Source organism: Phalangium opilio, unplaced genomic scaffold, assembly GCF_054372755.1.
Source record: "Phalangium opilio isolate 3A_F unplaced genomic scaffold, DU_Popi_V2 ptg000013l_1, whole genome shotgun sequence".
Lineage (NCBI taxonomy): Eukaryota > Metazoa > Arthropoda > Arachnida > Opiliones > Phalangiidae > Phalangium > Phalangium opilio.
The window spans coordinates 10,729,404-10,743,547 of NW_028324148.1; the positions used below are offsets into that span (position 1 = coordinate 10,729,404).

General features: G+C 35.5%; 2 protein-coding genes across 17 annotated transcripts; one reads left to right on the forward strand and one right to left on the reverse strand.

The window, feature by feature from the left end:
• On the forward strand, positions 1-6,032 carry LOC149709006 (uncharacterized). Of its 5 annotated transcripts, XM_089864440.1 has the most exons (6): positions 1-333; positions 1,386-1,535; positions 2,480-2,800; positions 3,662-4,153; positions 4,844-4,978; positions 5,135-6,032. In XM_089864440.1, the coding sequence occupies exons 1-5, from the start codon at positions 123-125 to the stop codon at positions 4,966-4,968; spliced, it is 1,299 nt and encodes a 432-aa protein (XP_089720566.1). In that variant the 5' UTR covers positions 1-122; the 3' UTR covers positions 4,969-4,978; positions 5,135-6,032. The 5 variants fall into 5 exon arrangements, with proteins under 5 accessions (XP_089720566.1, XP_089720565.1, XP_089720569.1 ...); XM_089864439.1 differs by having other exon boundaries at positions 4,844-6,032; XM_089864443.1 differs by lacking the exons at positions 4,844-4,978; positions 5,135-6,032 and adding an exon at positions 2,937-3,026 and having other exon boundaries at positions 2,480-2,867; positions 3,662-3,729.
• LOC149709007 (uncharacterized) lies at positions 4,580-12,531 on the reverse strand. Of its 12 annotated transcripts, XR_016381263.1 has the most exons (14): positions 12,041-12,530; positions 10,951-11,002; positions 10,753-10,883; positions 10,329-10,414; positions 8,410-8,570; positions 8,249-8,347; positions 6,866-6,974; positions 6,721-6,787; positions 6,465-6,509; positions 6,327-6,411; positions 6,054-6,151; positions 5,772-5,991; positions 5,456-5,710; positions 5,054-5,195 (listed from the first exon to the last, which is right to left on the reverse strand). XR_016381263.1 is itself a non-coding variant. In XM_089864444.1 (11 exons), the coding sequence occupies exons 1-11, from the start codon at positions 12,316-12,318 to the stop codon at positions 5,046-5,048; spliced, it is 1,263 nt and encodes a 420-aa protein (XP_089720570.1). In that variant the 5' UTR covers positions 12,319-12,531; the 3' UTR covers positions 4,580-5,045. The 12 variants fall into 12 exon arrangements, 2 of the variants coding, with proteins under 2 accessions (XP_089720570.1, XP_089720571.1); XR_016381265.1 differs by lacking the exon at positions 5,456-5,710 and having other exon boundaries at positions 5,056-5,195; XR_016381264.1 differs by lacking the exon at positions 5,054-5,195 and having other exon boundaries at positions 5,402-5,710; positions 5,772-5,981; positions 12,041-12,492.
• Between the last annotated feature and the right edge of the window lie 1,613 nt (positions 12,532-14,144).

A 14,144-nucleotide genomic window follows, 5' to 3' on the forward strand; every position in this document is an offset into this window, starting at 1 on the left:
TTCAACGAACAACCACAAATATTTATAGATTAGAATGTGTATGCGTCTACAAATTGGACTATCGACCGAAATTTAAATTTTCGTGCTGCGCGTAATCGTCGAAAGATTTTGAAGCCATTAAGATGTTGGCTTTTATTTTGCAAGAAAATTCGCGCACGGACTCGGTTTTTTCTTGGTTTATAGCAACTTGTTGCTGTCTTTTCATGATACTCGTCACAGGATTTAGCACGTCGTCCGGTGTCCTTTTTGTGTTGATTCAAGATCAGTTTGGTGTCACCAAACAAAATTCTGCTTATCCAATCAATGCTTTAACGTCAACTCAATTTTTATGTGGTAAAGTACATACAAAAATTCTTGAAATCGGATAATTTTAAGTGAAAGGAAACGTAAGTAGTGGTAGTAGAAGTATATTTTAGCATAAGAAAATAATATATAGCTCCCTATAAGTATGAAACGTAGTACATTTTCATACTACAGCGTTTGCTTCCAAATTTGGCTTGCTTACGCTTTTACGCTCCATGGGAGAAGTTTTGGAACTACGAGTAAAAGGGGGCGAAACCACCGCCGCCACCTAAGGTGCCCGCGAAAGGCTCGATGGGCCGGGGAAATATCGCCGCGCCCGTAGAGACAAAATCTCCCGCCATCTATTAATTTATTATGATAATTTTGACATGTACTTAATCAGTTATAATTATCATAATAATAACGTCTAGACCTTTAACTATTTAATTACCATATAAAATTTGAAAATTTTAGAAACAAATATTTCATCTTTTTCAACGCCAAAAACTCTTAATAGGTGGCATTAGAAACGTTTTACAAATTTCAATGGAAGAAAATGCTATTTACATGGCTTAAATGTAGAGTTTCATACTTATAGGGAGCTATATATTATTTTCTTATGATTTTAGTATTTAGAAAATAGGTAGCTAAATAACTCAAAAGAGACTTGTTGACTGAACAAGTACCGGTACTACTTTTACGACCGTAGAAGTAGTCTTAACGGTATTTTTTTTAATAACTATTTAGAAAAACTTAGTAGCGTTTATTTTCAAATAGGGTTTTGATATTTTTGAATTCACTAAATGTGATAATTCAGCCTCATAAGTTAATTTGATTGTTTGGGAATTGAAAACTACATCTGAGTGACTGATGACGTTATAACTGTGTCGCATTCTGGTGGGAATATCTGTAGATCGCGACTGGCATTTGTCGTTTTCGCAAAGGATTCTTTAAGCCTGAAATCGTAAAATAGATATTTTTCAAAAGCTAGGACGTGAACGCATCCAAATCGTTATATTAATCGATTCGAAAAAAAAGTTTCGTTCTAAAATTGAATGATAGATTTATACGCAACAATTTAAGACTACCCAATTTTTTTTCAGCCATTTTTAGCGGGCCGATGGTCCATTTTTTAGAAGTAAGAACAACTTTATTTGTTTCTGCATTTTTTGGAGTTCTTGGATCGTGCCTATCCTTTTTCAATCCAATTGACAATACGATATTATGGTTGACCATGTGTATGGCCATTAGAGGTAACATATGCATAATATCACAGGCCTATAATATCCTTCATAAGTTCGGGTCGCAAAGAAAAACCACTAGAGGAATCGTGAGGGAAATATACTAAGTCTTCCGCCTGTGTGTTGGTTTTACCAGAAGTGAGATGAGACTAGAAATACTGAGCTAACCAAATTATTCACTTAATTACGAAAGTGAATATACTTGATAAGACACCAACGGTTGGCCCTCTGGTAGCGTTTTCTGAATTTTCCCTCCAAAACATGAGACGCTCGCGGCGGTAGACGGCCGAACTAGATTCAAGCGCCCGCGTCTTTGTTCCGCCGCTTTAGGTTGAGGGGAAGGGGGTAGGAATTTTTTTGGAACTCGACCAATTCTTTTCTCTCTAGTGTAGGCGTGATTGAGGTGGCATAAAATCCTCAAATTTGTTCATTAGTGCCAGGTGAGTCTTATCTCACTTCTGGTTCTGCAAGTAAGTTATGGATGAGGAGTTATTCTCGTACATCGTAATGATGGGCGTGAAAAAGATGCTAAGGATTTAAGAGAGTGTAAAAAGGTCCCTAGTTAACATAGTACCAACAAAAACCTTGGACGAGGACCGGTTTTCCCCCAAACCCCATGCCTACCCTCCTTGGAGCTGATTGTTGTTCGCAGTCCATGGACTAACGGGCATTTCTGTCGAGCACGCACACGTCCTTCATGAAAGGATGAAGAGGTGTCTCTTCTTGGCAGAATGACAATCGTTAATTAGCTCAGATCTCTATCTCTACCCGGACTTCACCAAGGAATAATCATCACAGGAGGACATGCGATTTAGAGTAAAAGCATTTAAACGAAGATGCCAGATATTGTCTCCCATATATTTCACGAATACTACATACACTTATGAAGAATTTTATATGGTTATGATAGCTTAATATACAAAACAATGACGGCTTTCGTATTGATCCTTCCTCAGGGACAGGCGCGAGTCTCGCAACGTCAGTAATCATGCAAGCAACAGCGTCGCATTTCAAGAAACATATTTCGAAAGCCTTTGCAATGCTGGCAGCTTCATTTCCTATTGGGGGCCTGATTTTTCCTATTGTTGTCAGCGCATCTGCGGAGGAATACGGTTTGAGATCATCTTGGTTACTTCACGGCGCTATTTATTGCCAGGCATTGTTATTGGCACTAATCATTCGGCCACGTGACATCCAGAAACCAGTTGAAGAAAAATTGGACCCAGAAATGAAACATGACGAGGATCAAAAGGACGAAACTCACACTATTTCTAAAGGTATACGTGAGCTGTTTCAGCGCATGGACAATAGTTTACTATGGAACATTTTATCAAATTTTGACGGGTAAACAAGTTGTTTCTTTGCGTTGTCGTCGATTTTGACGAATCTATATGTCTTCGCAATCTTTATTAGAGGACAGTTTAACCCTCAAAAGGCGACTCTCTTCTTCACATTTTCAGCTAAGCGTGGTTGCAAGAGCAGTTCATTATTAGTCATTCCCTGGTAATAAGGAGTAATTCGATTCACAGTTAGTGAGCACGTATCGAAAGGAGACTCAAAGAGGTAAGAGACAAGATTACTTTAACGAAACAACATAATCTCTTTCTCGCACACTTTTCTCGACGCACTGCCTTTGAGCCAGACCACGTAATCGGTTAAGAAAGAAATTCAAAACGGTAAAAGACTAATAGAGGCTTACATGAGAGGTACTGTACGCATGGACGAGCAAGAATCATCTAAGCCTCGGCCGTAACAAACTTCTGTGATATTTTGACATCTCTGTTACGTATGTGTGGAACTCTGACCCCGAGCCACAGCTCGGTACCGGATTTGAAAGGGGGGCTGACAGAAAATATGGTCTCTCCGAGTTTCCTCCTTATACGTGCTCACTGTCGAAATGATGAAATTACCATAGGGCTTAATTTCGTAAAAACTCTCTAAATTTTGTCGAAAATTTCGTTATTTCCTCTTTGATTTCGAATTTATTCTCAGAGACATCGTTATTTCTTTATAACTGCTTTATTTCTGCTACAGAAATGGCAATTGTCCCTTTTGAAGCGTACGACATTTTGAATAAATCCTTAATGACTGAAAGTTTTGCGACTCCATTCTGATTAAAATTGGCTATTTATTTCTAGCGAATGATGTAAAACGCGAAGAGAGTTTCATTACTCTTTTGACAAAATTGCTTCGAGAAAAAAACTTCTACCTCTTGTGTGCTGCGCAAATGGTTACATTTACTAGTGCAAACGGTTTTCGGGCAACAGTGATGGACTACGGTCGGGACATTGAACTAGACAATAATCTAAATAATCATATATTGGAAATTATGGCGTTTTGTGAATTTGGTCGAATAGCATGCGCGGTTCTGGTCGATACCCGTGTGCTTTATGAAGAAACAATAACTGCAGTCTCAGCTACGGTGGCATCTATCAGTTTAGTTCTTTTAACGCTTACCGGAAGCTACATATTCGTCGGACTGGTCTGTTTGTATACTCTTAATTTCGCCATCTGCGTAACTAGCTATCGAACGCTGTTCGTTAACTTAGTAGCGCACAACATAGCTTTGACTTTTGGAGCAACTATGTTTTGCTCGGGTTTGGCTCAGCTGATACTACCATTATTAATAGGTAAGTGTTTTAAATAATTTCAAATGATATAAGGGTGGTTTTCATGGAGTGGAGGCAAAAGGAAGCAAAAACGTTCGACAGACCAAAACAAAAAGGAACGAACTCTAATTTTCGGCAGCCAATGAAAGACCGTAGTTGTCTAACGTCATGAAGGATGCAAAAATAGAATACTATTGTTGATTATTTCCATGGTCTAAACAGACGACGTTAATTTTGCACGTTGGTTATATCTAGAGTAAACAAAGAATACTATTGAGCAGACGACAAATTAATAAATGTTGACCAGGGCATGAAATCGATATTTTGCTACATAGTTCAGTCCCATAAAACCGTGCCAAAGAAATTAGTACGATGATATTATGAATCATGAAAACCACGTGAAAAAACAAAAAATTAACGATTGCATCACAAAGATATATAAAAGAATAACAAATTAAAAGTTTTTCTTTTATTACATTTCTTTAGTTGATTTACATTCGATACCGTGACAAAAGTGATTTGTTCACGTAAAAATATATATTGATTTGAGTAGAAAACATATACATGTATATGCATGAAAGTGCGTAAATAGTTCCCACAAAACAGAAGATTTTCATGGCAAAATATTTGGTTAACCACATTGCAGTGAAGCCGAAGCGCTCTTGGAAAAAGCCCTTGATTTATTAAATTCTTGTTTTATTTGTATTTTAGGTATATTTCGAGATGTCTACGGCACTTACAAGTATTTGTATTACACGTTATCATTACTGAATCTCTTACTGGCTCTTGCATTTGGACTAAGTCGTGTGAGAGGCTGGTTCACACACGAGAATTGAACTCTCAAATGTATGTAAAGCGATTTTTTTTATGAAAGATCTGAATTGGGTTATTGCTTGACTGGAAAATTATTTTATTATAAGTCTGGTAAAACTCTTTGCGGTTTCTTTTGAAGTTCCTTGTAAACTTTTAAAACTGTGTTCATGGTCAAATCCATTAATAAAGGCACGGACATTCCCAGCCAGATCCCAAAATAACCGCCAATGTTGGAAAATATCTCCATTGGCTAAGTAATAAAAATGGAAATCTTGATTTACTAAACGACATTTCGCAACTAACAAAATCTGCCACAATCATAAGGATATCAAATTGAGCTTTAGAAATTAATTAAACTGAACGACATGCAAAGAAGTTGTGATCAAGAGGACTTGGCAATTTTAAATTAGTAATGTCTTGAAGAAAACCTCTCTTTTTATTAGTCTCCTTTAAATAGAGCTGTGAATTTTTTAATGACATTGACATACAAGAATCCTAATCTCCTCTTACTACCGGTTTTATTGTCGACAAAATGCCCAATTTTCCATTCCTCTTTAATGTTTTTAAGATCCACGACCCCAGAAGCACAAATTTTATCCATGAAGTCTCTATTTTAAGTGGAGCGGTAAGCGCTAACATTCCTCTGTACAATTTGTCTCTCTTCGCGTCTCGATCAGTAGCCCAAGGTCGTTTGCACACGGGACCATAAAATATCAAATTGAAGATGCAATACGGGATATACGAGGGAATGTTGTTCTGTCAAAGCTTCGAAGCACGACAACCAATTGTTAGTGTTAGCCACTAACAAATGGCACACGTGGCTTACCGACAGGTTATGGAAGTGTCCACAGAGATACCTCTCTTAAATACTGTATAGAACAGGGATTTTTTCCTTGAATTACAAATCAGACTGTGATCGGTTCGCGGGGGCTCGATTGCCGCTCCTTTTAAGATACAAATTTCATGTTTTATCGTACAAGCCCAATTTGCAAGAATCATCTGCAGTGCAAGGTGTATGCAAGCCCTTAAATTGCCACTGGAAGGGACTTTTTAATCATAATAAAGTATACATTTTTGATGATAAGTAGTCTGTTGCATTTATTATTACCAAGATATAAGTCGTGTTACTGAAAACCTTCGCCAACATCGCGACCATCAAGTTAGTCACCTTTGATGGCATTTCTACCATAAAATTAACCTTTCTTTCTAAAAAAATAATAATTTAAACGCAAACAAATTAAATAATACAATTACGAATTATCAGTGTTAGATCTAAATTTGACAAGCAATTATAGATATAAAATGTGCTTGGATGGTAACAGAAGCTAAAGCTCTGTGAATAGTGAATTAATTATTCATACTAAGAGGTTACCTGGCCTACCTTATACTGAGGCCTATGCGTATATACTATTACAGTATTTCCTCTTAATTCGTGATACACATCCACAAAGGTAGAGCTGTAATTACTGCATGAAAATAATTAATTCCTTAGTTTTGTCCTTACAAATATAAAACTTACATATCAAGAGCAAGTCGGTTAATATTGTAATCATAAAATTCACCCCTGAAATTTAAATATAATAAATATATATAATAATAATAAACTATATCACTCCAGGGAATATTTAGTGATGAGTTTGAAATAATACGTCGGTATTTATACATAACCATTTTATAATTCGCATGTACAAATTACCAGAAGAATAAATAGCTCCAACTTATTGCATCAAAATATCAATATGTCTAACTTATTTTGAGCAATAAACTGAACTTACTCGCAATCAGTTGGACAGACTTTGACGCAGTCATCCCATACTTTTTCCAAAAGGTGTTTGCAAGTATCTTATGGGAAAATTATTAATTAGCAAGTATAAATATATCTTTCCTTAATGCGATCATAATGATTCATATAGAACATACCTCTAACGGTTCTATTACACGCAACGTATCCGGGAATGAAAGGTCTCGGGGTTGGTATGCATCCGTATGTTGTATTGAATACCTCCCATACACATACATAAAAGCACATCTAAGAATAGCGCATAAATTTCGACCATCATTGATTTAGAAGGATTTAAGAAACACAATAGATAATTTGGAAAACCACCATTACGTAAAACCGTAATTCCAGGAATGTATGGAGGGGCTGGAATGGCTAAGGGGGCTCTCGTTGTACTCTTGATGGTGGAAACATAAGGCGAGTCCTTTTTTTTTAGAACTGTAGCTCCTCCCCCTACGTCTGTCTAGCTGTCTACCGAAGGCGAAAAATGCCATGACTCGTTAAAAAGGCATGGCAGAAGTGACCTTTTAGATTTTTTTAAGTTAAATGCGCTGATTCGCTGCCGTTCGCGTTCAAATTCGATTCTCTCAGCCTAGGCAGAGGGCCTAGGGTAGAAGGTTGAGAATTATAGGCCAATGAACGAATGAAAATAATATAAGTGGTAAATACGATTTTTACGTCAGACTATGGCGTCACTAGCTTAAATTAAGCCACGCCAGTTGTTTCCGAGATCATAGGATTTGACCATAGTCATTCCAGCCCCTCCATACATTCCTGGCAATTCTTAATAAAACGAAGCCTATTTTCCCAACGAAAAGGAAATTGTAAAGAGAGAAAACAGAGATATCGTGTGCCTCCATGATACTAAAGCCATGTTCAGTTTTCGAAGCGATTCAAAACTCTTTCAGAGTTAAGTAGTTACAAAAGCGTTTTTAAGGTAAATCTCAAGTTTTCAGGGTTTTTTCAAAAGGGATAGTCTTCAGGGCATTTTCTTTTGCCATAGAAGACAACACTAGGGACGTTCTAGAAGACAGTACAAATAGAAGCGACATAAAGTGTGAACCGAGGCTATTGAAATCGCTTCAAACTGGTAATGAAGAGGGTATCAAAACTACTTGGGTAATGCAGTTCTGAACCGACTCCCGTGTAAGTGTGAGCAAAGCTTTAGCGACTGATTAACAATGACTTTTGACTAAGAACTACCATAGATTGTTAATTTGTTTGTCCGCTTTTTATTTTTGTTTTAAAGTTTCTGGGCAAAATGGGTTATAAGTCTTCGACCAGGGTGTGATTAATCAGGTTTCAGGAAGTATCTAAAGTTTATACTGGTGGTTGATTTAGGGTAAGTCACCACGTGTGGACAGAGGGTAGTGTGCACCGGTTGGGTAAGCCTTCAAACTTTCTCAGTCAGACTCTTGGCTGTAGGTTGGAAAGCCATCATTCAAAGAAAAATGACACTACAGGAACAGTACGCTGTTGTTCCTTTGTTCTTCTGTAGTTTTTGCGTTCATTTAAATACTTACAAATTGACTCAAGTCCCTTTTATCATGAGTATGATTATATATCCGATGGTAATCACGGCATTTGGTTTTATACGGCGTCTTCATCTTCAAGACTATCGTCTGAATAATGGATAATGGTAAATATTCAAATAATAATAATTGATTAGAATTAACGCTATCACCTTTCTGAACACAGCTTTATTGATAGTTCCAGGCAAAAGGAAAAATGATCGCCGATGTCTATTAGGAACTTCATTTGGACTTTGTAGATTAATATTTATCCCAAATCTGAAAGGCTTGTTTTCTCTTAGGCTATAGAACGTCGTTGTCCTCAGCAGAAACTCTTCAAAGTGTTACAAATTGTAAAACATTTTTATTATAATGTTTGATGAAGAAGAGTTTTTGTACTTTCGCACTCGAGGAAGTGATTTATCAGGCTTGAGGCAGTGATTTATGAGGGAAGTGTTTTAGGTTTAAATTGCAGTGACAGTTGGTGTTAAGTAACCACTGGTGGACGCGGGCTAGTGGGCACCTTACAGATCCTTTTCAAAAGTTTTGTTTCTTGATGGGTTTCAATGCGCATTGGGTCAGAGGACCGGGGCAAGGATGTGATTAATCAGGTTTCAGTATGTGTGTAAGCAGGGGAAGGAAATGAGGTTTACTTGGGAGGTGACGGACGGGGCGTGGGGGTCAAGTCACCTCCGGCGGACACGGGGTAGTCGACACCTATAGGGTAGGATCGCCGACATATGTCTTATTCCTTCAAACTTTGCCGCCCAGAAGCTTGGCTTACAGGAGTGCGCCACACTCCCGGCATTTTCAAAAGTCTTGGGTAAAATAGAGTCTGGTTCACGAACACCTTGTTTTCTGAAGACGGAACATAAGGTTTGTGGCTCCAAAGACGTTAGATATAGATAAGGAATTAGGTGGACTTGTAATTTTGAAACCATATCTAACGTCTTTGCGTTGAAAAACCGGATTTCCTTTTTAACCCTGAATGAAGAAAACAACACTGTAGCCCCTTTTGAAAAGGGTCCAATGCGAATACCGTGGAGAAGTGACGTATTCCTTCAAACAAGTTATTTAAAGGGGATAGAAGACAATTTCTAATTTTGAGTGTTAAACAATTCCTGTGACGCACTAATCTTTACCCATGCTTTTTTGTTAACTTAAGTAGCACCACGTTTACATAACATTTGTTAAGCATGTTGTAAAAATATGGTAAATAGGTAATTCAGTGTAAATATCAGAGGTCTACGTCACAAATAATACACTTCCAAGAGACTTTAATCTCACTCCAATCAAATTACTCCATTTAAAATATCAATAAAAACGCCAAGAAAATATAAAAGTTTATAAAATATAACGGTTGGGTTTAAAAAAAATCAGTTGAAAATTACTTAGAGCTTTACGTAAAAAATTCAGGGCATTACAAGTAAGCGTAAAAAAATTAAAAATAGGTGTAAAAATATTTTTGACCTATTTAAAAAGAAAGAAAAGAAGAAAAGAGGCAAGGAATAAGTCATTTAGTCTCATGATTTTGGGGCGTTTAACGTCTCGAATGAAATAATCACGATTTGTTCTGCTTGGATCTTTCGGTGAATATCTTTATTTCTGTGCAGCTATAAATTTAAAAATAAAATTAAAGCCATTATACTATGGACCGGTGCCAAGGAATCTTTCGCGAAACTACATAAAGGTAAATCAAATTAAAATTTCAATAGCTTTACTAGGGCATAGAATATAACGTTTTTTACAAGGTTGTACTGAGTCATATAAATTAGATACTAAACGTGTCTAATTTAGCGATATTATTAGAGAGAAAAAAGCTTTTTATTTGGCTTTACCGATACTATACGTCACTGTTTGTGTGATCCTAATTAATATTGACATCCAGCCTTAGCTATGTGCCACCATGGGATAAAACTAATTTAGACTATGATATAGTTAAACCACTTTTAAGAAGGCCTTCATTATCAGTAAAAGTTTTCATTTTCACCAGGAGTCACTTATACCGAATATTTAAGTTACCACTTGACAACTGTCAGGGTGTTAGTGACCATTGGTCATAAGATAAACGTACGTTACATGTGCGACTTACCAGCGTAACTATTGTTGTACACGATGGAACTAGCCCAGTTAACATTTGTTATAGAGCAGGGTTCGTAACCATTGAATACCCAAGAGCTACAAAACATTATATATTTAAATACAGAACATCATAGGAAAATGGGAATAACAGGAAGTGAGGCAGTAAGAAGAGGCTTAGGCGCCGGGTGATTAACTGATCATCAGAGCTAAAGAAGTGAAAAATAAAACTGAGCCCTACTCCCCGCTATGGTCTTAAATGGACCATATGCCCGTTAAAAAATTTAAACAGGTAAATTACAGCATTAAAAATTACTGTTATGTCACATATTTATACTGAGTACTACGCAAGGTTTTCATCTACTGCAGTGTCTCACTTTCTGTTATTCTGTTTTTCTTGGACATGTGTTTCATTGCCAAATTAAACTTGGTAAAACCTTTCGCAAATGTTCAAGGGAACTTGAGTTCTGCTGTTGTCGTAGTGAATGAAGGCGCAATCTCTCAATAATTTCAAATGATAGCGTGATTGGGTTATTATTGAAAGGGCATCATCTCCTTTCGGTTTATCCTATCATGTAAGAATAAGAAAGAAGTCACTTTAATGGCATAGACTAACACTAAAGTTATATTTATACCTTTGTGTCGCAAAATTCTTTCGATATTTCGCACATTGTGTAGTTTAGAAGCCTATTATTAAAGTATAATGAAAATTTAATGATGCTTTTGAGTCTTTGATATTAATTCTATGAAAACCGAAGGTAATTAAAACTTTTTATGCCGCACACTTAAAAACTATAAATTCTACAATACGTTTTATGAAACAAACTTTTAAACTATAAAATCAACTATACTTTTTTATGAAACATACTTTTAAACTATAAAATCCACTATACTTTTTATGAAAGATACTTTTAAACTATAAAATCTACAATACTTTCTATGAAAGATACTTTTAAACTATAAAATCTACAATACTTTCTACGAAAGATACTTTTAAACTATAAAATCTACAATACTTTCTACGAAAGATACTTTTAAACTATAAAATCTACATTACTTTCTACGAAAGATACTTTGAAACTATAAAATCTACAATACTTTCTACGAAAGATACTTTTAAACTATAAAATCTACAATACTTTCTACGAAAGATACTTTTAAACTATAAAATCTACAATACTTTCTACGAAAGATACTTTGAAACTATAAAATCTACAATACTTTCTACGAAAGATACTTTGAAACTATAAAATCTACAATACTTTCTACGAAAGATACTTTGAAACTATAAAATCTACAATACTTTCTACGAAAGATACTTTTAAACTATAAAATCTACAATACTTTCTACGAAAGATACTTTTAAACTATAAAATCTACAATACTTTCTACGAAAGATACTTTGAAACTGTAAAATCTACAATACTTTTTATGAGACATATTTTGAAACTATAAAATATACTATACATTTTTTAGGAATCATACTTTGAAACTATAAAATCTACAATACTTTTTATGAGACATACTTTTGAACTATAAAATATACTATACATTTTTTAGGAATCTTACTTTAAAACTACAAAATCTACAATATTTCTATGACACATACTTTTAAACCCAACAATTTGCAAAATGTTTTACTAAATTATCTTTCAAACTATAAAATCTAACATAATTTTTATGCAACGCACTTAAAAACTAAGAAAAACATGAAAATAAATTTACTCATCATTCATGCAAACTACGATGGCAGGCAAGACTGGATCCGGATCATTCATAACATCAGCATCTACCGACGTATCATACTTTACATACAGTTTGATAAACAGAGCAAGTTGATAAGTGCAAATCAAAAAACAAATTAAACTCATCAGATATTTAGCTGTTCGTTGAAAACCAAATGTCTGCATGTATTTGAGACCCGTGCCACGTTTCCTCATGACTCTAGTCCTACGGTTTCTCGAACCAAGAGTTAAAACTGCTGTTGTGCTTTTTAATTTCATACTTGCTCTCAGTAATTTTACAACAATTGAAATTGGATCGTAAATATACTGTCCACGTCGCGAGGAAATTATGTCGATCAATAAGCTAGAGTGTGTATTTTTTATGGCCCAAAGTAGTGATAAATATATGCAGACGTTTTCGCAAGAAAATATAAACAGCTGTTGTTTTCTTCAAGATACTTAGGAAGAGTAGGTTAATATGGGAAGGGCAAAACTTTGCGTGAGGGGTTAGTTTCTTTTTTTTGAAATTGTGACACACAAGTGTTTCCCAAACAAAGCACGACAGAGCTCGAGATAAAGAACATTACTCTATAGCTAAAGTTTGATAATAACAGTCAAAGATCGTTAATGTTAGAAGTATAGATTCTTTTGTTTTTAAGACTGAACATCTGGTATGTGGACCCAAAGACGTCTTAAGAAAACAAGTTAGCTTAGACCATAATCTATTTAACCCTTGACCTTTGAAACGGGTCTATTATAAGTGTTTGTAAAACCTATGATAATATAGTGGCCACCATAATGGTCCGCCATTATATTAACATCGTTTCTACAAATTGAAATCATTCAATTTAATTTTGGAATTAATTTGAATTGATTTTTCTTTCCTCCAAAAAATAATTTTCTTGTTAATTATTTTCTTCTGTGGCGATATAACTGTACATCAATTAATCCTGCAGCCCAATTAAAATTCTAAAGACTAGTTCTGCGTTCAATAAGACTCGCCAAGTACAAACCAGATTTTGGGAAATTTTAACCTGTGAGCTATGTCATCATAAGGACTTCAGAGCTTTGCTGAACCATATTCCTCAGTCATTGGTGTTTTAAAAATTATGGCAGCGCAATAAAACGTGCAAGGAACCAAGGCTTAACAAAACTTGTATGAATACATATTCGTAGAGAGAGACGAGAACAACTTTAATATTTAAAATTAGGAAGACTAAAATTCTCGCGTGATAGGTAGTCCCATTAGAATCAGCAAGGGCTATTTGTAATAATTGCTCCATCTTTCGCCAAACTAGAACTACGCGTTTTACGTCACGCGATCCAAAAACCAACCCTTTTCTTGATGACCTCGCTGGCTCACCGATGAGCGTCATGACGTCAAAATCGAAAAAAAAAGTAATCCCATTCAGTAAGACACCTCTAACTTGACGGAGCTGTTCTGAGCGCAGCCTAGAAAACAGGGGAGTTGCCTATGACAGTTAAAAACTCGTCAATGTAAAAAATAAAAACTTTTTCAAGTGAAATACACCATGTTGAGAAAAACTCGACATTATTTTTAACAGATTTTCTGAAAATGAATTGTGAACACAGACTTTAAATCGTTTGACCCAATAGTGATACTATGAATTAAATTAGATGTAAATTTTACTATACGAAAGAAGTACTCGTATAGCATTTATTGCATACAGAGTGTTACATAATAAAAATTACATGAGTTCACAATAATAAGTATGACTCTAAATGAAGTACTCTAATGAAGATAATTTTAAGTAAGTCATGTTTTGGCCATGAATTTGTTTCTGTGCCCTGGTGCGGCTGAACCGATCAGTATAAGCGCATAAACATTACCCGGAACTTGCTCATTCGTTTTAAGCACAGCCTCTATCTATGAGAACACACCTTTTTGTAATTACTTGATTACTTAAGATACACGATATTCCATCATTTGTTTACCGAATCGCTAGCCTGGCTTCATTTTACCTAATGACAATATTTCAATTCCGTAAGTCCTACGTTAGCATATTTCTAACTGGTATGTTGGAGTCCATAATAAAATTTGGAAAATGTGTTAGTTGTGATATCCCAGAATACAGGGACCGACA